Source organism: Lepisma saccharinum, chromosome 19 (assembly GCF_977018435.1).
Source record: "Lepisma saccharinum chromosome 19, izLepSacc3.1, whole genome shotgun sequence".
Classification (NCBI taxonomy): Eukaryota; Metazoa; Arthropoda; class Insecta; order Zygentoma; family Lepismatidae; genus Lepisma; species Lepisma saccharinum.
This window is the reverse complement of record NC_139247.1, coordinates 41,518,748-41,541,005: the sequence shown is the minus strand read 5'-3', so window position 1 is coordinate 41,541,005 and position 22,258 is coordinate 41,518,748. Positions and strand designations below refer to the sequence as shown.

Below are 22,258 nucleotides of genomic sequence, written 5' to 3'. Positions count from 1 at the left end.
TTTGGAGGTGGGGAGATTGGCCACCGTACTTTCGAGATCGCTCAATGAACTTTTGATGTCGCTCGAATCGGATAGTGCCGTCACCGCCGTTTTCAATTTTTCCAAATGTTCCTTCGAAGGCACGCTCGTCCGTAACGATTCCAAGTCACCCTGTATGTTGTCGAGTACGTGATGAAAATGAGCAAGGTTCGATTCGACGTTCAAATTTTCTAAATATTCGATCTTCTGCTGAACCGTGCTTAACGTGTCTTGTATGCTCGTCAACGCGCTCGCTTGAACGTGAATATTTTTAATTTCTTCGTTGATCAACTCAAAAGACGCCTGAAGCGTAGCGATGGTGGTTTGAATGTGTTCGAAATCTTGATAAGCCTCCAATTGAATTTTTATGTTCGCGACGCTTTTACCGATGACCTGCAGTTCGTCTGACGATGGTAGGTTCGACATGGTATCTTCCAAAGTCTGTAACTTGGATTTAATTTCTTCCAACGTGCTGGTGAATTCTTCTTGTAATTTAGAAACGACGACATGCAAGCGTTCTACATCGATATCGTTCACGACGGTTTGAAGTTCAGAGAAATTCTTTTCTATTGCGGAAGTTCGTTCTTCGATTTCGAGTTTCAATTTTTCCAAATCTTCATTCGATTGAAATTGCTGTAATTTGGCCAAATCATTTTGAAGCGAATCCACGCTCAACTGTATATTTTGAACGTTGTCGTAAGAAGGTACGTCAACATAATTTTTTATGAGCGTTTTCAGTTCGGAATCGATTTTCAGAATAGGATCGAGACATTGCGTTTGGAGCGTAGCGATCTCCGACTCTAAACTTTTGTTTAAGGTCTCCTGCAAAGCGATCAAATCGCTCCTCAACTTTTTAACTCGAACGTCGAGCATGAGAATCTCTTCTGCGTGGTCTACACGCTTGGTGTGGCCGAAAATGTCGTTAGGCATTTTGCTAACGGTTATTTATAATAGGATAGGTGATTCGTAATTCTACGAAGAGAGGAATGAGTTTGTCATAATCTCCTAGGAGTTGAGCGTAAAGATAATCGCCTGCAGACACATCGTACGCCATGTTAGAAAGTACCTTGTCGTGCTTCATTTGAAAAATGTTCTTGCCGGTAGAAATTTTGATTTTTCGCCCTTCGTTCTCCGGATTCACGGTGATCCGAAGTTTCCCGTCGATCGGAATTTCGTAGAAATGTAAATTGTTATTGAAGACGTAAAAGGTTTTGCCCACGTCCTCATCCAATTTCGTCCAAATGCTGTTGAGGTGAATGATCAACAGGCCGTTGAGTTTGGATAACATGGAAGGTAGATCTGTCGTCGTGCGGTGTACAGTGTCCATGATGATCTGTTTTCGGAAACCAAAAAGATTCATTGTCCTTGCTATTTATTTATTGTGTATGTGAGACAGTTAAAGTTTATTTTTTTTATTTTAGTTATAGTTATTTAAGTTTATTTTTTTTCATTTGCATTGCCTACAATTTTTACTAATTTCTAAACGATAGTGCCCCCAAGGCAACGTGTGGATTCCACAAGACAAAATACATCTTTTATCGTCATGCGGATCCAGCGCAATTTTCTTAACTTTGTTTGTGGTAAGCACGTGGTCTACGCTTTGTATCCTTGTCTCCAAACGTAGAATCCTGGACTGTGAATAGAGGCAATTGATGTAATCCTCGAACACAAGCTTGTTTTTCACGCTATTTTTACCAACACCTTTGGCTTTTTTGGTGATGCTGGTTTCTGTTTTCACCACATACATTTTGGAACGTAAGCCGACGAACTCCAGAATGATTTCTCCGTTGCATTCATCCTTCATTTTACCAAGCACTTTTTTATTGCGAGAAGGGAGATCAAATCTGTTTGGTTGAGGGAAGGAAGATGTGTCGAAATGATCAATCATTTTCGGTTGTTTCAAATTGTTGTAGAGGTCAGATGTCTGTACGGAATAAATAAAACTGTCCGTGTCCGTGTACAAAAGTGTTATATTTTCATTATAGAAGGGTTTCATGACATTATAATGAAATTCAAACATATGCAGTTTAGATAAATCCAAAACCGTCGCCCCCACGTAGATTGGTTTGTTGAACTTGATTATTTTTTTATCCATCACAAACAGGGCCAGGTTTTCATCATATATATTACGTGATTTGAATGTCGGCGATGCTATCAATTTTCTACATTTATTTGAACCCGGAACTAATCTCACGTCCACGTGCTTCCTGACATTCTCCATTGTTTTTCCGTAAACAGCATTATTCATGAGTTTAAAAAAATCTTTATCTAAATCTGACGTGGCGCGTGTTCTATGATACGTATTTTTTTCAATGTAAGGTTTTAACCACTCGGAATGTTTGAATTTCATTATTCTTCTCACATTTATTACTTGAACTCCCTTCTCAATTAAGAATTGAAGATTTTTGTAATGGAGAACGTATCTTCTTTCCTATCCAATGTTAACAGAAGCTTACGTTGATTTGAATCAGGCGAACATTTTAGTTCGGGTGCAGGAGGTAGATCTTTGAAGTAATCGTGTAGATGGTCGGGGCGAGGTCCACCTCTATAAACAAGCCAAATTCACAGTCGTTGAAATTATTAATGTTAATGGAAGTGGTATCCACCCATTCGAACCCGCCGTAAGGAAGTTTTTGTATCATAGCATGTCCGTATAAATTATTTGCATCCACATAAAATATGTATTTCGATTGTTCGTTAACATCGTATTCTTCTGTCATGTGAACGTTATTTGCTTTTGCATGTCTCTGTACTCATTGCACCATTCCACCTCGTATCCCCCTCTCGATAAAATATAACATGTCCACGTCCGGTATCAATTCGAGTTTTATTTTTGTCTGTAATAACATGGCAGACCACGCTAAGCCCGAGAGACCGTAAAAATATGCAGGATCTAATTTGTAAATATTCGCCGACGTTTTCCTGAATGCTTGAAAAACATCCGCGAGTATTGTCACGTCCAGTTTTAAGTAGGCATCGTGATAATCGCCGAGTGTCCTACATCCTAATTTGTCCCACATCCGTTGCGCGTGTTCGTATTCATCATCCGTGATTCCTTTCTCTCTGAGTCGACTGTAAAATTCTTTTTGAGGTGGAAGAGTGTGGTCGTTAAATTTAGAATTATCACTAACATATTCATATGGATAAATACCTTTACGTCTAATCATTTCTATGTCTACGGTGGGAAAATTAGCTCTCGTTATTCTAAATTGTTCAGCCGAAAGTTTGCTTGCAAGAGCGTCCAAGCTCGCAGATAAAAATCTGTAAGAATCTAAAAATCTCATCTCCACAGTTTCGTTTGTTCCCGGAATCAATACTCGCTTGCTGACACTGATGTACCTTTCTTCATTCTCTGCTAGAATATTTATTTTTTGTCTATCATATCCAAGATTCCGAATTAAGAGATGGAAGTCGTAACCGCTGCCATTATGAAGGTATATGGGGACAAACGTAGGTTTTTGGATCTTTAGATTACACGTGTTACAGATTCCACCGATGTAGTTTCCGGTGAAGTGATTATGGTGAAATACTTTCCGGTTCTCGTCGGTGAAACGTTCATCGCACACCGGACACGTTTCAATGTTATTGTGAGATTGAAGTTCATCGCTGGATAATGGAAGCATTGGTTTCGATTCGCGTAAGAGGCTGCCAATGGTCTCAACCTCTTCAACCATCTTTTCAAAAAAATGTTTGATTACGTCTGGTCCTCGGTAAACGTACGGTTCATCTATCCTATCCTGTCGCACAACAACATATCCGAAACTCGAGGCTTCGTGCAACTGATACGGTGTTGTGGAAGAAAGTTCGGGGTCTGGTTCGCAGTACGACAACGGTTTGAGAAAAGACTCAAAATCAGCAATGATGATTGCGGGATGCTCCAACAATGCCTTATGCATCCTAAATTCTTCGACCTCTTTTGATTTCGGCATCAACATGCGAGTCGGTCTGTTGTTGCCGCAATATATTTTATGTTGAACAAGTTTCTCGATAGCAATCTGACGTCCGGTGTAATTTCGATAATCGACTTGTTTTTGATCGTCGAACGTGGTTAGGCATCTCGGGCAAACTTCGATGTGGTTTGCATGCTTGGTTGATTGACTTCTGACTAAGCGTGATAGTGAACGAATGAGACAGTAATGGTGAACACTGTCGTTTCAAATGAGAAGAAGATTAATCACACGAGCATCATCATCGTCGACATCGCTTATCCTGACGGGATGCACTACATGTTTATCCAACGTATAGGAATACACGTTGATGATTAAGCGTTTTCCTTCTGCATCTCGTGCTTCGAATTTTGATATATCAGAAATGGTCATCGGGTATTCGATGCCAGCCATTGCATTTTCCAGTTCAGGTTCATTCTGCTTGTAATGATAAACCCGTTCTGGATTATTTGACCAATGAATCGGGTGAAGTTCCGCCAACACACACCAAAGAAAACATTTGTTATCGCTGTTCTGTATATTTAACACAGCCCTCTTGTGTTGAATGTTCGGTGGAAGAGGAACGTAGCTGGAAGCGCGAAGAGGCGAGAATTGGTTCACGTAAACAGTTAACGTGTGAGGACTTCCACACAGAGACCATCCCGACTCTTCAGCCTCGAAATCGTCATGTTTCTTAACCAGCTCATTGGTAACTTTATAATAGAAGTTGTCTAAATTTTCGACGTCAGCAAAATAAAGAGTCTGGTTTTTTGTACGATGATAAAAAATACTCGTTGTGCCATCAACTTTCTCGTATTCAGAAAACAGGACAACGTATACTTTTATAGAGTTGTTTTCAAGTTTATCTTTTAAAATATTTAGTACAGATGTTTTCGTTTCATCCAAGAAACTAAGGATGTCACGGCCTGGTTCTGACTTAATTGAAAAATCCTGGAGTTGGTCGTTGAATGCAGATCTAATTGGTTTGCGTTCATTCGATAATTTAATTTGCTTGGAAGTGGAAGCTTCCGTTTCTGAATTATCGATTTTTCTTTTCGATGCTTGTCCGGTCGATGGTTTCAAATTTTGAGGTGTTTACTTAAATGTGCAATGCTGATCATCTTTTCGCATCGAGCACAAGACTTAGAAGGTAACGAACGATTAATTCTCGAACCTGTTTCGTTACATCTTGTCCTGTGTACCGATAAATTGTTCCTTGAGATTAGCTTCCCACAAGTAACACATTCAGTTTTATCATTTTTACGATTGAAACTGGTGGTGGATGCCATTGCGCTTTCTCCAAAATCACAGAAATCAAAAAGTCTAGTATATATAGCGATACAATTTTCAGGTATGTTATTTTATATAGAATTTCTTGGGTGTGAATACAAAACTCAAGAATTCAATCTACTGTGAATACAATTTTCAGGTATGTTATTTTATATAGAATTTCTTGGGGTGATTACAAAAATCAAAATTCAATCTACTGTGAATATAATTTCCAGATATGTTATTTTATATAGAATTTCTTGGGTGCGAGTACAAAACTCAAGAATTCAATCTACTGTGAATACAATTTTCAGGTATGTTATTTTATATACAATTTCTTGGGGTGATTACAAAAATCAAAATTCAATCTACTGTGAATATAATTTCCAGGTATGTTATTTTATATAGAATTTCTCGGGGTGATTACAAAAATCAAAATTCAACTTAACGTGAATATAATTTCCAGGTATGTTATTTTATATAGAATTTCTCGGAGTGATTACAAAAATCAAAATTCAACTTAACGTGAATATAATTTTCAGGTATGTTATTTTATATAGAATTTTCTCGGGGCGAATACAAAACTCAAAATCCGAGACAGTTCAGTTTTAACGTGTTCATATTTGAAAAAAAAAATGCAAAATACGCCTTGGAGATTTCAACCAATCCACACTTTACTAGATTGGAGAAACTCTAACTATTGTCATTTGGAACCTTTAATTTAATTGTCCTCTGTCCTCCCATACCAAAATAAACATAGGTCGTCATGGAACCAAATTTTTCATCAATCGAAAATTTTCTAAGTCCACAGCGTTAAAAAATTTTAAATTGCAAATATCTCGAAAATGGTAAGAGTTATCGAAAAAATATATCGAAAAACACCCCCATTCGGTATCATTAGATAACCCCCCTGTCGATTTTGGAGGTGTAGAATACGTGTACCAAGTTTTGGTGGTCCTGGGGTCAAGGGGTAAGAAGTTAACCCACCCTCCAAAACTTTGATCACTCGTAACTTTTGAACGGTCGGGTCGGGACACGAGTCTCGGTGTCCTCTGTCCACCCATACCAAAATAAACATAGGTCGTCATGGAACCAATTTTTCATCAATCGAAAAATTTTCTAAGTCCACAGCGTTTAAAAAAATCTTAGGACAAAAAAAAACCCTACAAAGACAGAGACATGGACATAGACATTACACATAGACATAGACATTAGACAACTTAACCTAACTTAACCGGGAACACGAGCCCGGGGACAGGGATAGGACCCCGGGGACAGGGGTCCAGGGACAAGGGGAAAGGGACTCCCGGGAACACGAGCCCGGGGACTGGGATAGGACCCCGGGGGCAGGGGTCCAGGGACAGGGGAGACCTCCGTAGCGATGATCGATATTTAGACAGTGAAACAACAAACCCGTCAAACTCGCTCACTCAGGACTTTCCTTAAATCCCAGCCTGCAGACCAGGAACACGAGCTAAAGTAAGGGGCCATTATTTACACTGAAAAACTGCCGACCACAACCGGGTTCGAACCTACAGCACGCGCATAATGTCAAGAACGAGTGAACGCCTTAACACGCACGGCTACGGAGGAGAGGTCGTGTAATAATTGTTCTTTTACGCGTCCACGCAGTGTTGCCACATGAAGGGAAATTCGGACCGAGATTTTTAGCCAAAAGGGAAATTTCGATTAGAAATACCACAATACCGCAACTGCACCGCACCGCAACCACCGCTAATACCACAACTAATTATTATTCTATTATGTCATTTGCTTAGGTGAAGGGAAACAAAATGGTCCAAAAAGGGAAATTTTGCCCCTTGGGAAGGCCCTCATAGTGTGGCAACACTGCGTCCACGTCGCCGGTGGTGACATCTAGTAGCAAACACTAGAAATATTTCCACAGGTATCGTTCACGACTGAAATATTAAAACAAACGCGGAGTCCAATGTCGGTGCGCAAATAAAAAAAAAAAAAGATAGGTTAAGTTATATCACTGAAGATCGTAAAAAAAATCGTAAGATAGGTTAAGTTATATGGTTATATCACGTAAGATCGTGATCGAGTGAGGTGTTGGCAACACTGCGAGAAAATGAGGCTTATGCCTTACAAGAGAAAACCATTAAGTCGAGCCTCACCGAGCCTCACTTCGAGCCTCACTTTCGGTTGCAGAACCGGTCCACCACCACTACTAGTAAAGTAGGTCAAGGCACGTAGAGGCTCTCGTGTAGTTTAGCATGTAATAAAAAAAATGAATAGGTTAAGTTATATCACGTAAGATCGTGATATACCTACAAGTGAGAGTGGGAAAAAAGGGAAATTTTACTAAAACATCGCTAAACACTAAAACATGGACAAAAAATTGTCAAAATATGTCAAAAACTGATATTCAATTGATAAAAAAAGAGGATACAAATGCATACCTACCAAGTGTGAGTGGGAAAAAAGGGAAATTTTACTGAAACATCGCTAAACGCTAAAACATCGACAAAAAATTGTCAAAATATGTCAAAAACTGATATTCAATTGATAAAAAAAGAGGCTAAAAGACGATACCTACAAAGTGTGACTTAGAAACAACTAATTAGCACTACTAATAAGTAATAATACTGGCGCCGCCGCTGCTGCAATACCCCCTTCCCAGCTCCAGTACATATCAGAGCTCGGTAACAATCGATTAGACAATATGCGAGTGTTATACATCGATAATATCGATTCGATATCTAAATTCGATAATGTTGCGAACAATTATGACCGAAGTAGATGTAAAAACTGCTCTTGCTGCAGTTTGCGAAAAAATTAATCAAGTATGCAAGAAAAGACCTCAAGTAAGATATATTTTATGCGGATCATTATTTGTTTAAGTTGTATCGTAGCCATCGTAGCGCTCCTTCTTCGCTAGCAGCAAAGCAGATTCCTTCTTCGTATAACGTAATATTATGTAATGTAAATAAACATTATGTAATGTAAATACAATTGCATGATTCGAGCACAGAATATGTGGTTATATGTGGATATACATTGAGTAAATCAAATACATTAAAACAAAGTGCAAGGCTAAATAGCCAATAGTAAAAGTAAAGTTGACATTGTAAGTAGATTTTTTTTCTGCAGAATTGGAAGTCTTATCGGTAACGGTTCTGATTGTTTTATGATTTTAACTTGGAGCGTCGTCTTATACATGCACGATATTTTGTATTTTAAAGATATGTATTTGCATATTTTTCAAATGTAATCTGAATACTTACATAGACTGCTTGTGACTTTAATGCTAAAATGCATGTTACCTTAGTTGATGCTCTGGAGGAGAGGGCTTGTAAGTCTGAACTTTCATGTATGAAAGTTATATGGAATTTTAGGTAATGCATTTCTTTACAAGAATTCAACAGTAAGAGAAAGAATAGCGGTAAATTTCTCGTATCGGACAAACAGCTGAAATTTCCTACTTCCATCGACAAACATTGCTGAAGGTGGCATTTCGCTAATTTCACCGAAAATAGCTATATTTGTGACATATCGAGTAAGTTTTCTTGGTTGCTTCTTCCCTTCCGTAACACAGGAAATTGCCGTCAGTTTCACCACCGTAGTCCATATGCAATGTTGGTACTACTTTACTATACCAGAGACACCTATAAATGATTTATTTCACAATTTTTTACATTGCTGACGTACTATTCTGCATTGCGGAACATTTCTTTAGGTGAAATCATGAATTTCTAACGAAAATAATGTCTATTTCATACATTAACAAGTACTTACTGTTGTTCCTTATTTCCCACAAACCATCCACGGGGAGCCCCAAAAACCATTGACGTTAGCCCAAAAATTCACGAACCATCACGGGGATGAGGTATGCCTACTAGGTAGGGTTAGGCCTGTTAGGTTGGGTTCCATTAGCACTCCTTTCGTTCAATTTAGCATATACGGACAACATCGGCTGTTAGCAGCAGCAATAGCGCATCGGGAATAGATTTTCGTAGAAAACCACATGCATTCGCATTAAAATGGATCAAAACTACATTCCCGAACATCAACAACGCTACAGAAAATGATTTTCGTAAGTACTTTCTCCTGTAAATTTGATGAAATCCGTCTCCGGTATAGTAAAGTGTTACCGCAATGTTTCCACCCCACCACGCGTAGAAAGTGCAAGATAAGCGAAATGGATTGATCCGCGATTGGCTCAATTGCTCATTATTTTCCGGTGAGGAGGAATCTCAGAAATGTGTTCGGGAATGTAGTTTTGATCCATTTTAATGCGAATGCATGTTCCGACTAGCTATTGCTGCTGCCGCCATTTGCTTTCTGCACGAGAGCACAATACACGCTATTGCTTCTGCTAGAAGCCGATGTTGTCCGAATGTCGGGAATGTAGTTTTGATCCATTTTAATGCGAATGCATGTGGTTTTCTACGAAAATCTATTTCAGACGTGCTATTGCTGCTGCTGCCATTTGCTTTCTGCACGAGAGCACAATACATGCTATTGCTGCTGCTAGAAGCCGATGTTGTCCGTATATGCTAAATTGAACGAAAGGAGTGCTAATGGAACCTAACCTAGTAGGCATACCTCGTCCCCGTGATCGTCTGTGGGGCTATCGTGAATTTTTGGGCTATCGTCAATGGTTTTTGGGGCTGCCCGTGCATGGTTTGTGGGAAATAAAGAACAACATTAAGTACTCGTTAATGTAAGAAATATACATTATTTTTGTTACAAATTCATTATTTCACCTAAAGAAATGTTCCGCAATGCAGAATGTTACATTAACGAGTACTTACTGTTGTTCCTTATTTCCCACAAACCATGCACGGGTAGCCCCAAAAACCATTGACGTTAGCCCAAAAATTCACGATAGCCCCACGGACCATCACGGGGACGAGGTATGCCTACTAGGTTAGGTTAGGCCTGTTAGGTTAGGTTCCATTAGCACTCCTTTCGTTCAATTTAGCATATACGGACAACATCGGCTTCTAGCAGCAGCAATAGCACGTATAAAGGAAAAAAAAGTAATCCATGTTACTGTTGTTCCTTATTTCCCACAAACCGTCCACGGGTAGCCCCAAAAACCATTGACGTTAGCCCAAAAATTCACGATAGCCCTACGGACCATCACGGGGACGAGGTATGCCTACTAGATCAGGTTAGGCCTGTTAGGTTAGGTTCCATTAGCACTCCTTTCGTTCAATTTAGCATATACGGACAACTTCGGCTTGTAGCAGCAGCAATAGCACGTATAAAGGAAAAAAAGAAAAAAGTAATCCATGGTTACCGTAACGTATATTCTATTTTGAACTACATGTAATTGTTAGCTAATATGATAACAGGTTAGTGAAATACAAATTACCATTGGCAACTTTCTTCTGTGAAAACACTTAATATTAACAATAAATAAGGAAAAACACTTTTGAACTACATGTAATGGTTATCTTATATGATAACAGTTTATTGAAATACAAGTTACCAGCAACTTTATTCTATGAAAACACTTAATATGAACAATAAATAAGGAAAAAAACACTTTTGAACTATATGTAATTGATAGCACCTGCTTGCACTCGACTGTCTAGTCCGAAGTTGGTCTTGAAGATGTACTCCAATAAATAGCCGGAGAACAAGTATTTCCTTCGTCCAAAAGTTGACATGGACCGACGGACATTGCGCCATACGTGTTCTATGTGTACTGGAACTCATCACCCTGCATTCTTTGCAAGTTTTCTTGATGAACACATCCGCTTGCTGGTGTGTCGACAAATTCCACGCTATGGTTAACTCTTAGATGTCTGTAGCCTGCTCCCTGTAAGTTTATGTATGTCCTCCAACAATCTGACATGATAGCTGTTCCGGGAAGTATGAATTGTCGTATTATATTTAGCAAAGTTTCTTCGTTTCGGTTTTGTACAGGAACCATGAAGAAGCGTTGACGGTTACCCCTTTCTATTCCTCCAAATACCCACTGTCCTTCAATTGGACATCCTCTCCTATTAACACATTTCTTTGTCTTACCAAACTTAGCTTCATCAATTTCAACAATAATTCCATGTCCTCCAATTGGTCTTGAATTTTCAATTACCCAGTCTTCACACACTTGACCAGTGGTTTGACCAGTCCACAAACGCCTGATTAGAAATTTTAAGTTCAAACTGAACGAGAGCTAGCCTTGGGTTTGGCAGAAGGAGCCACAGTACACAAAATTGTACGATTTTCTCAACACTTATTTTAGTTTGTCCTACAAAAGTTCCTAATCTTGCAGAACAAGTAAAACCACAGGGAACTCTTTTCCACCTCATTTTGCCACGTCCTACCACTCGCTTCGTACAGATAAATTTCCATTTACCTGTACGTAAAATGTGCAGGTTACATGTGCTACCACATTTCTGACAGTCCATTTCTTCTTTAACAATACCATGCTGTACTACAAAATCCACAACATCTTCAACCCCTTTCAATTGTACCACGCATCCTGCACACGTCATTTTCAAAACGTTGATCACCTTCAACTGATCATACGTATTTAAACATGTGACCAGTTACATAAACGCATGTTTGGAAACACTGGCCCGGATTACGTCATCATGCACAGGCTACATCCACCTGGAAGTAAATGGATGCAAGAGCTCTCGTGCAACGGTCACACATTTATATCGAAAAAAAGATGATTAACCGGCAAAATTCAATGAACGATGCGAGAAAACACTTCCCCGAACTTCCACAACTATAAAGAAACTGCATTCGGTAAGTAATTTCTCCTGTAAATTTGAAGAAATCTGTTTGTCCGATACGAGAAATTTACCAAAATGGCTGAAATATCTACATGGTTGCGATTACTCTAATTCCACTAGTTTCACACAGCCTTTAGAAAAAAGCACTGTGTCTCCCATCACTGCAATGCCTGAATTCATTGTTATGACATGTCATTTCTGCCCACTGATGCTCTTTGGATACAAACTGGTAATTCTGAAGTTCTGTCTTACGGTACACAATGAATAATGTTGTTACAGTACATATAATTGTGATATATACTGTACTGAGTGGGAAAAGTATTAACTGTTCAATAGTCTTTAATACTTTTTACGTAATAGCTAACTAAGTTTGGTATTGGTAAATATTTCAGCATTATAATGAAATGGCACAAGTCGAGGAAAATCAATCCTTTTATCATTCCCGACAGGTGATAGGCTAGAGTACCTGAAACCATTGCCTTTTAACCAGTGACGTGCGGTGACGTCGACACTTGGGGTAGCAGTCGGTGGCGTGCTCAAGGAGGGGTGGGGGTTTGGTGTGGATCACACCCCTCCTCCCTTTAGGGCCAGTATTCCTACAAAAAAGAAGAATGTCAATAACAGGAAAAGATTGCAAAATTATGAATGAGTACTAGAAAAAAGTACACGTAACCCCACCCACATTCGAAAATAAAAACCTATTTGATTTGACTCTAAGCCAGAGATCCTGGGTTCGAATGTCGGATTGGCCATTTGTGTTCTTTGTGTGTGTCCCTTCATCAATTTTGTCGTACCAAAGGTGGCGGAAAAGCGAAGTAAAATAAACCAAATTGAGCAATTAATCAATGATTTGATTTCATTTTTGTTACTTAGCGTCGCTTTTTTGTCACATTTGGTTAATTGCGAAGATGATACGAATAAATTGATGAAGGGACGAGCACAGGGAACGCCCATGCCCGGGTCGGGGTTCGAACCCGGAACTCCTGGTGTCGTAGCGTGCTGTGATAACCACTCCCCCACGCTTGGTTGATTTGGTGACAAGTAACAAACCACAACACACTTTTTTGTAGTTTCTTCAATGATATTCATTTGACTTTTTGAGTTCTGAGATACATTTTTCATTCCAAATTATTTCATTATTCACTGCAACACATAGGACAAGAATGCGCACTCATCACGGGTTTGAATCCTGGCCTGGATTGTTCATATGAGGTCCCTTCACCAATTTCATCACATCATCACTCAATCCTCATTTTCGCGATAACCAAATGTGGCAGAAAAGCGAAGTAAAATAAACCAAACCAACAACAATATGAACACGTGTTCTCTTGCCCAAATAAATACATCTGTATTTATGACTGTTAGAGACCAAGAGTAGTATATTTAAATAAAACACTACTAAAACGAGAGTCAGAGAGAGCCTGAGCACATATTTGTAATTTAATCATTATATATTCCATATTTGAAAAAGAAAAAAAGAAAGAAAGCATAACATTATTGTCTGCACATAACACGTTCCCATTTCATAAATAATAAAACTACACCCCATATTATACATACGCACATATTGTACAACGTGTAAAAGGTTGTGTAAATACAGAGAACATAAGTACTGCAGAAAATTTTACCCTGAGTTCTTTAGAGGATTTACAAAAAAATTATGAGAGACCAATCCCCTATCTGTCCTATAGGAGATAGACTGGGGGACCTGAAAGCACGGGCTTTCAACCATTGCAGTGGGGGGCGAGGAGGCAAGGGAGGTAGGTAGAAATCTTCCTTTTCCTTGGGCCGGCCGTTTCTACCTGGAAACTGGTCTGGCGGAAGAAGAGCGAGCTAGGGTATCCAGCCATCTTTGCCCGCGGAGAACACCGATGGACGAGAAGCGCGTGGAAAAGACAGTGTTGCGTATGAGCTGTGGTGGCTTTAACAAGACAATAAATATTGTGATTTGAATATAATTCGAGATGTGAGATTGATTGATCTATCTCTGCTAGACTAGCTACTCCTCAGTGCACGTCACTGCTTTTAACCGTAGCAGTGACTGGTGGGTTGGGGAAGTAGAAATGGAGGGGCATTTTACCCACCATTCCCCTTGACAATTATGTTGAAATTTGTATTAATCGACAGATTTTGATGTTTTACGTAATCTAAAATTAGTTCCAGCATGCGGAAAACACAAATAACTGAGATATTCGATCACAAAGTATGACCAGCGTAAGCAAAAATCTGCAATTTTGGGGTGCTTTCGCCAGTTTTTTATGATTAAAATCCTTTGTATGCACACTCAAATAGCGATAGAACACATCGATAATAACTATTGGTACCAAACCTAGCAATCCTACCCTAACTACGTAAAATTATAGTTGCTGTTGTGGATTGTCATTTGGGTTTCTAGATTCACTAGTGCAAGGCAATCGGGTTGTTCTGCTACACGGTAAAGTAACACGCTAAGGTAACAGACATACTTTACTTCACAATAACACATTTCTGCAAGCTAAAATCAAATGAAAACGTACATAATCAACAAAATCTTCATATACTAAAAATATTTCACTTTTTCTAGGGGTACAGAGGGTCAAAAATGGTACAGAGGGTACCGAAATGGAAATCTACACTTTTTCTTTCAGCGACAGTCTCTTCTTTGAACCGGTCAGATGCTAGAAAAGGCTGCTAGATTGTGCCAAGAAGTGAGAAGTGCTTGAAAAAAAATCTTGTTACGTATGAACGTAGCTACAACAATAGAATAAATATTGTGATTTGAAAATAATGAGGTGAGATTGATTGATCTGTCACAGATAGATTCCCTACTCCTCAGTGCATGTCACTGTCTGGTCTACTCTGTGAGTGATTACATTGCTCAGGAAAAAAATATTGTCCACTTTGTAACCACAACAGAATAATTCTTAGTGTGGCTGGTTCAACATTTTAGGTTTCTGCAAGATTTGTAGGATGATACAGAAGGTGTTTAGAATACTGCAGATGAGTGCATGCAAGACTAAAATTTTGAAAAACTTCTTCGTACTTTGGAAGTTAAAAACTATGAATTTTTAATAAGTATGTTATGTAAAGTAGGTTGCAATTAGTGGACTGTTCGTAAGTTATCCCTGTCCAAAGCATATTTTTTTGTTATAGACAAGTAAGAAAATAATCAAATTGTAAAAATACATATGCATAGGTAGGAGTGTAATTGTAGTAGATAAATCACCACCTATCACCATCATACACGCTTTGGAAGCCTAGACTATGCTGCCACCTACCTTGAATAAACGTATCAGTGTAAGAAACAGATTGACAAGTCTTGTACAATCTTGGATAGGGGTGTAAGGGATGACCTTCAACGTAGTACACCCAATTGTCAACCTCACTTCCACATAGTACACCCTGGGCTGCCTTTTGCAGATGAACGAGGCTCTGGCGACTGGCCCTATGACCAGTATAATTCTGTTTGTTGTCCTGTGTTTTGTCCTTATGTGTACTGAGTGCCTCTTAACAGCCTCAGCTTTTAACCGGTTAGAATATTTAATATTTTAGTTACGACACGACATTACAGTTCTGTTATTTTAGTTATGGTAAGGGGCTGAACCCCGTATCATGTGACGGGTGCAAAATAGCCTACATGCTGATGCACCCAAAATTTTAAATTCAAATTGAAAACAATCACGGATACTCCTGGCTTGTAACGATATCATTAACTTTGATTGGGGTTGTTACAACCTAAAAGTGTCCATGACTGTACATGATCAGGTAGCTTATCTACAAGAGTGACATGTAAGGTTGCGGTTACAGGGTGCAAAATTCATATTTTGATTTTGTTTATGTACTGTCAGACTGTTAGAAAGTTTGATTGTTCCTTTGTATCCTTGGTCAATAGTTTATACAACATTGACATAATTCCTGTCTTTCTCTTTTTACTTTTTAGGATCTGCAAAAATATACTCCAAGATTGGTTGCTGTTAGTAAATTGAAACCAAAGGAACTTATTATTGAAGCTTATAATGCTGGGCAGAGACATTTTGGGGAGAATTATGTGCAAGAGCTAGTGGAAAAAGGACATGACCCTGATGTGAGTGGTTTGTTGAGTATTTTCTAAATTTGTTCCCTAGTAGGAAGAAAATCAAATGTTCTGTCATCATTATTTTTAGAATTTGACATGATGCTATTGCCGTAATGATACATAAAACTAATTTTATTTCTGTTGCATCATTATGCTTAAAATTACTGAAGTGTGAAAGAAGGAAGTTCCATTTGCATATTTTTCTCCAATTAAAATGCTGATCTTTCATGTGGGAAAAGAAATATGGTCTTGCGAACTTGATCAGGGACGGCGATAGGGATGGCTCGAAAAATCCCGGTCGCCATGGCGACTGTGATCTGTTAGTTTGCATGTACAAAATTCTGAAAACTCTAAGTTAAAATTGCAGTACAGCGTAAGTTAGCAAATGATTTTTTTAACAACGTTGTGAACATTTCATAGAATAATAAACAATTCCTTACTCTTTGTCCCCCAAACCCTACCCCTCATTTCCCGCTTTCTCACATGATTTACCGATGTTTTGAATACAGTGATGCTCAGCTTCGTATAGATTGATTGATTTGCTTTATTTTACTTTGCCTTTTTTTTTTTTTTTTTTTGCCACTTCTGACTTATTTGTTAAGATGGAGATGAGTGATGATATGATGAATGAACACTCACAAACATCCATGTTCAGGGCGGGATTCACACCTGGGACCCCTGGCATCGTAGCGTGATGTGCTAACCACTCCGCCACTAGGGCCGGCTCACCTTCTTATAGTATGCACAATTGCTAGTAGGTGGTTTCTTGACACCTGATTTTCAGAGCTGGTGCCTAGCTCTGAAGAAGATGTTCCGAGCACTGGCGATAGGCATGCCCACCCGATTGCCCACCCAGTCAAATTCAATAAATATATACAATTAGGGAAATGTAAATGGTTCTGTAAGTATAGGCTGGTCCTCACTCTATGCATATTTTACTTGTGACTATTGTCGATACTAGAAAGTTCACAAGCTTTATCCCATAACAAGCTTTGATGTCATTTGGTGAAACTTTTGTCTAGTAAGTAAGTTTTTTATAAAATTTGAGCAAATATCCTGTTGAATGAAATCAATTTAAGCTTTTCTTTCTTCTTTCTTAATTTTGTCATTGGAAAGCTAAAGGTACTATCAGAACTCTTTTTAAAATGTTATCTAATGAACACTGCTATGATACGAAGCAGTCAACAAGCTTAGTAAGTTTTTATGGGATACTCACAATTATAAGGTTTATGATCAAGAGTTAATCAGAATTTAGGAGAATTTGGAGGATTGAAGCTCCCAGCCTTGAAGGGGGGGAAAATTGCTTCGAAAGCAACCATATATTGAAGAAAAAATATATTTGGAATGTGGAAAAATATTTAAAAATATAACTAACTATCTGACATGACTTTGCTAAAGATTATAGACTAACTAAAACTGTGCATAAATGGAAGTGAGTTCTTGATGTTGTCAACACCGGCACTCCAAATAAATCTCGGCCTGAGTGTGTAATAATTTAAGTAATAAACAATAAAAACAATAAAACATCTTCTTCAACTTGTTTCCTCCAGATACTCACGAAATTATATCGGCCTTTTTTAATTGGGTCCACACTGCAATACCAGGAAAGAAGACATGTTTGATTATTTAATTTTTTTAAAAAAAAACATTTACTTCACTTTTGGCTAATCGCAATGATGAAAGTGATGAATGGACACTCACAAAAACACCCACGTTCAGACCGGGATTCAAACCCAGGACCCCTGCACCATAGTGCACTGCGATAACCACTTCGTGGGCAATTTGATGTGCCACTTTCTCTATCACATTTTTTACATAGCTGTCATCTTCAAATAATGCAATGTATCTAAAATAATATTTTTTAATTTGTTCTAATTAATAACGAGTATTCACAATCACTACCATACCGAGGTGACCAAATTTTAATGTAACCGTTTTGTAGGTTTGATAAGAATCTATAGAATTACTGAATTTCTAATTAATAACGAGTATTCACAATCACTACCATACCGAGGTGACCAAATTTTAATGTAACAGTTTTGTAGGTTTGATAAGAATCTATAGAATTACTGAACTGATAAAATCAGTGGCTAGCACTGTTTACAAGTTCTCTTCCAACATATAATTTGTCACTATCAGTTATGCAGTTCTTATGATTAACTTGCATGAATTTCAAAGAGAGGAAGAAAGGGGTGGAAAAAAGCTTGATTCGAGGGTCTCAGAGACCTATAATGAGGCAGCCAAATTAAAGAAAAAAATTGCAAATAATCCAGTAGTGATTTTTTTTTTAAATCCACATTCTCATATAGGCTAATTGTCACTAGATCTCCATTTTAAACTGTAGTCCTAACGATTGTGCATTGGCCTTCCATTGGAAATCGAACCCAGGACCACTTAATTATAAGGCGAGAGAGAGTGTTATGCGATTGGAGAGACGATATACAAAAATAACTCCTTCAACCTATCATTTTATCATAACATAAGATGCGTCCATTTAAGAGGTGGATTACATAATTATTACATAATTATTATGATTGGCCCATGGACATCCGCAGAATTTTTTCCAAGGAGGTACAAGCATGGTCATTTGTTCCAGGGAGGGGCAAATGAGACATATTTCCCCCTTAATAGTGCTGTCCCTGATTAAAATTAAAGCTCTCATGTTCCTACAACACTCACCCTTCCAATAATTAACATAAATTACTGTGAATGAAATGCAATAATTTTATGTGTTGTAATGTATAAGTTTATGGTAAGATCCATTTTCCATGGAAGCTTCCCCCCATGTCACCTTCTCTCCCTTCCAGATGCCCATGGATTGGCCTGAGATTTAAACTTTCATGTATGGACAAAAATATTTGAGACTTGTAAAAGCAACGTCGTTGTTCGCGGAGTTATCTGTTTTGATAAAATGAAGCATTGTGGAGTTGAAATTACTATCTCAACTTTCGAAGTGCCATGAACTGTTGATACTCTATTTGTGGAAAGTAATCAAGACTGATTTGACATATTGTTATTTTTCAAGTCGATTTTCTGCTAGTTTTGACCATTGGTGACGGTGCTGAAGTTTGTCCGAGTGGAGGCACTGACCCTTCAATGGCTTTTTCAACGGACCAAAGATATGGAAGTCACATGGTGATAGGTCAGAGCTGTACGGTGGGTGTTCCAACGCTGTCCACCCAAATGTCGCCAACATGTTCTTTGTAACAGCTGACGTATGTGGCCGTGCGTTGTCATGCAGCAAAAACACTCCAGAGGACAACAGGCTGGGCTGTTTGGCCTTGATTGCTGCCTGACCGCCTACACGTATCATGTGCTCATGCGTGACTATCTAGGGAGAGTCCATTATATGCAGTAGGGGTTTACTTCATTACCTCCCGCTCTAGCTCTACACAGGGTTGTCGCCACATGCATACATAAATATAACTCAATACACCCACTGTTCAGTTTTCATTTGATCCACCCTCATACATCAGACTATTACAATATATGTTATGTAATCACAAAATCCAGTTTTCCACACAAAACTAGTGCAAAATGAAACTAAAATCCAAATTTTGTGTCATTTCCAGGATAATTGGACTTTGAAAGTGACACGACATTTTTGTTCACCCTTGAAACATAAAACAATTGGAATACTATCGGTAAATAAATTATAACCGATACTTTACAACACCGATGCATCAATATTGGCTCTTCTTTAATTATAACCCTATTGGTTTGTTTTCAGATTTTAGAAAAATGCAAGGAAATCCAGTGGCACTTCATTGGGCGGCTACAAAAGAATAAGATTAGTAAAGTGATTGGAGTTCCAAATATCTACATGATAGAAACTGTAGAATCAGACAGAATAGCAACTGCATTGAATGAGTCATGGGGTAAACGAAACAAGGAGAGCAAGCTGAAAGTCATGGTCCAAATAAACACCAGTGCAGAAGAAGGTAAGCAAATAACTTATTAGTAGATGCATGCATATTTTGTTTTTGACGAAAACGCGAAATGTGAAATAACACATTATAATGCTAATTTTTCATGTTTCTGAAAGGTGTGAGGTGCATTTTCCTACCCTGTTTTGTCACGAAATGATGCGAAATGAACTGCAAAATGCGAAAAATAGACTTTTAAACACGAAATGTACAGTATATATACCGGCTCGACACTTTCTGAAGTCAGAATTATCCTGTGAGTTATGCAATTCACGGAAAATTGATTAATTCTGCTGCAAACATTTGAGAAGCAAAAATGTACCCTTTTATACAGGAATAAACTTAATATTCTGGTAATGATATAATGTGCTATTAGAAGGGATATGTTTATTTTGTGTAATAGACTATTACTAATAGTGCAGTTTTTAAATCAAATGTTGGATTATATTCACATTTTTAAAACCAAAATGCCATTTTATATTCCGCTTTTTCACTGCTATAACAGTGAAATTTCATTTTATATACTGCTTTTGAACCCGAAATTGACTCTGTTTTTGTACCGAAATTTTGCTTTTTTATTTACCAAACATATGTGCCTCTACTTATTGGGGTTTTTGGGTAGTAAATTCATTCATATTCTTTCAGTAGTTAAATTGATCAGGTTGTATTCTGACATGTAATTCCTTGAATTCTCAGAATTGTATGTGGATTCTGGGTATCTTTTTCCCCATGAGCTTGAAAAATTACCCATATTAAAGTTCATCCTAAACGAAACAACAACACATTCATATGTTCGCACAACATAACTATAAGAAATGTGTCTTCTATTGTTGAGATATGAGGGGTTCAGAGCATAAGAGCCCTAACTCCATTCAAGACAGTTTTGAGAAAAGGGAACGTTTAGAATTAGCTGTGGGAGCACAAACAAGCGGTGCCTCTATGAGCAAATAAAGGGTGTCCCAAAAGTAACGCAGGATTTAATTTAAGGAAAAAACATTTCATATATTTGTTAGTTGGCAAAGTTATTACATTATATGGAAAAGTGAACATTGCCATTAAATGTGGAAGAGAATATCTGACAAAATGTTCTCCACGATGCATTTTACACTCTAATTCCTTTGACAAAATTCTGAATCACTTTTTCGCATAACTGTGGCTCAATGCCGTCGATAGCTCATTGAATTTCTGCTTTCAATTCAGGAATCATTGTTATCTTCGCAGCATAAACTTTGGACTTAATAAATCCCAAGAGGAGAAATACAGGTCGCGTATGGTTGTCAAAGGGATGTTGTACCATTCTTCCTCCAAAGCAGCTGCAAGTTATAGAGACGATGGTGGTAGGTAGCGGGCTCACACCTTGGTCTCCAAAACCGACCACAGGGGCTCAATAATATTGAGGTCTGGCGATTGTGGAGGCCATGGCAGATGTGACACTTCATCTTCATGCTCATCAAACTAGTCCTGGACGATGTGAGCTGTATGAACAGGGGCTCTTGTCATCTTGAAACATGGCATCACCATCTGGGAACAAAGTTTGTACCATGGGATGCAGCTGGTCACTCAAAATGGTTACGTAGTCCCTGGCAGTGACATGTCCATGCAGGGTGATGATGGGTCCGGCAGAATACCAGGAGATGGCTGCCTAAATCATCACTGAACCACCGCCATGCTTCACTCTCGGTAACAGACAGTCTGTATCGTGCGCTTGTGCTGGCGTTCTCCACACGTACACTCGGCCAGCAGTTGGAAACAATGCAAAGGATGACTCATCCGACCAGATTACAGTCTTCCACTGCTCCATTGTCCAGTTTTTATGGGAGTTGCACCACTGTCTCCGTCTAGCAGCATGGTCAACAGTCACGAGTGGTTTGGGAATTGCAGATCTGCCATGAATACCCTGCTTGTGGAGTTCTCTTCTGACTGTTTTGATGCTAACAGGATTTGTAAGCACTGTATTCAGCTCAGCAGTGACTTTTGGAGCCATGGTGATCTTCTGCTTGGTCACAATCCTTTCCAATGCTCGTCTGTCTCTGTCACGCAACACACACACTTGTGTCCACGCTGGTGCTTCGCTGATGCGGTTTTTCCGGAAGTCTCGTAGGCAGTCATGATCTTCGAGACTGTGCCTCTTGATACACCAAACATTTCCGCTACTTTCATCACGGAAGCTCCCACCATACGTGCACCCACAATTTGCCCTCTTTGAAACTCTGTCAGCTCAGACATGATTCACGATAACCTGCACGGACCGGTCGCTGAACTGTAACTGGCCCATCTGCCAGGTTGGCCAGGGTGTATACCTTGCAGGAAGTGCCAGTGACCATAGAGCCACCTACCATTCAGACG

At 38.8% G+C, this 22,258-nt stretch overlaps 1 protein-coding gene across 2 annotated transcripts in view; it reads left to right on the top strand.

Moving 5' to 3' along the window:
• The first annotated feature begins 7,942 nt into the window (after positions 1-7,942).
• LOC146002830 (pyridoxal phosphate homeostasis protein) overlaps positions 7,943-22,258 on the top strand; it is a 29,560-nt gene continuing 15,244 nt past the window's right edge. For both annotated transcript variants that reach the window (XM_083140796.1, XM_083140797.1), the window contains exons 1-3: positions 7,943-8,041; positions 15,852-15,995; positions 19,717-19,927. In XM_083140796.1, coding sequence (XP_082996922.1) covers positions 7,949-8,041; positions 15,852-15,995; positions 19,717-19,927 — 448 coding nt within the window. In that variant the 5' untranslated portion in view covers positions 7,943-7,948. The remainder of the gene's footprint in view (positions 8,042-15,851; positions 15,996-19,716; positions 19,928-22,258) is intronic.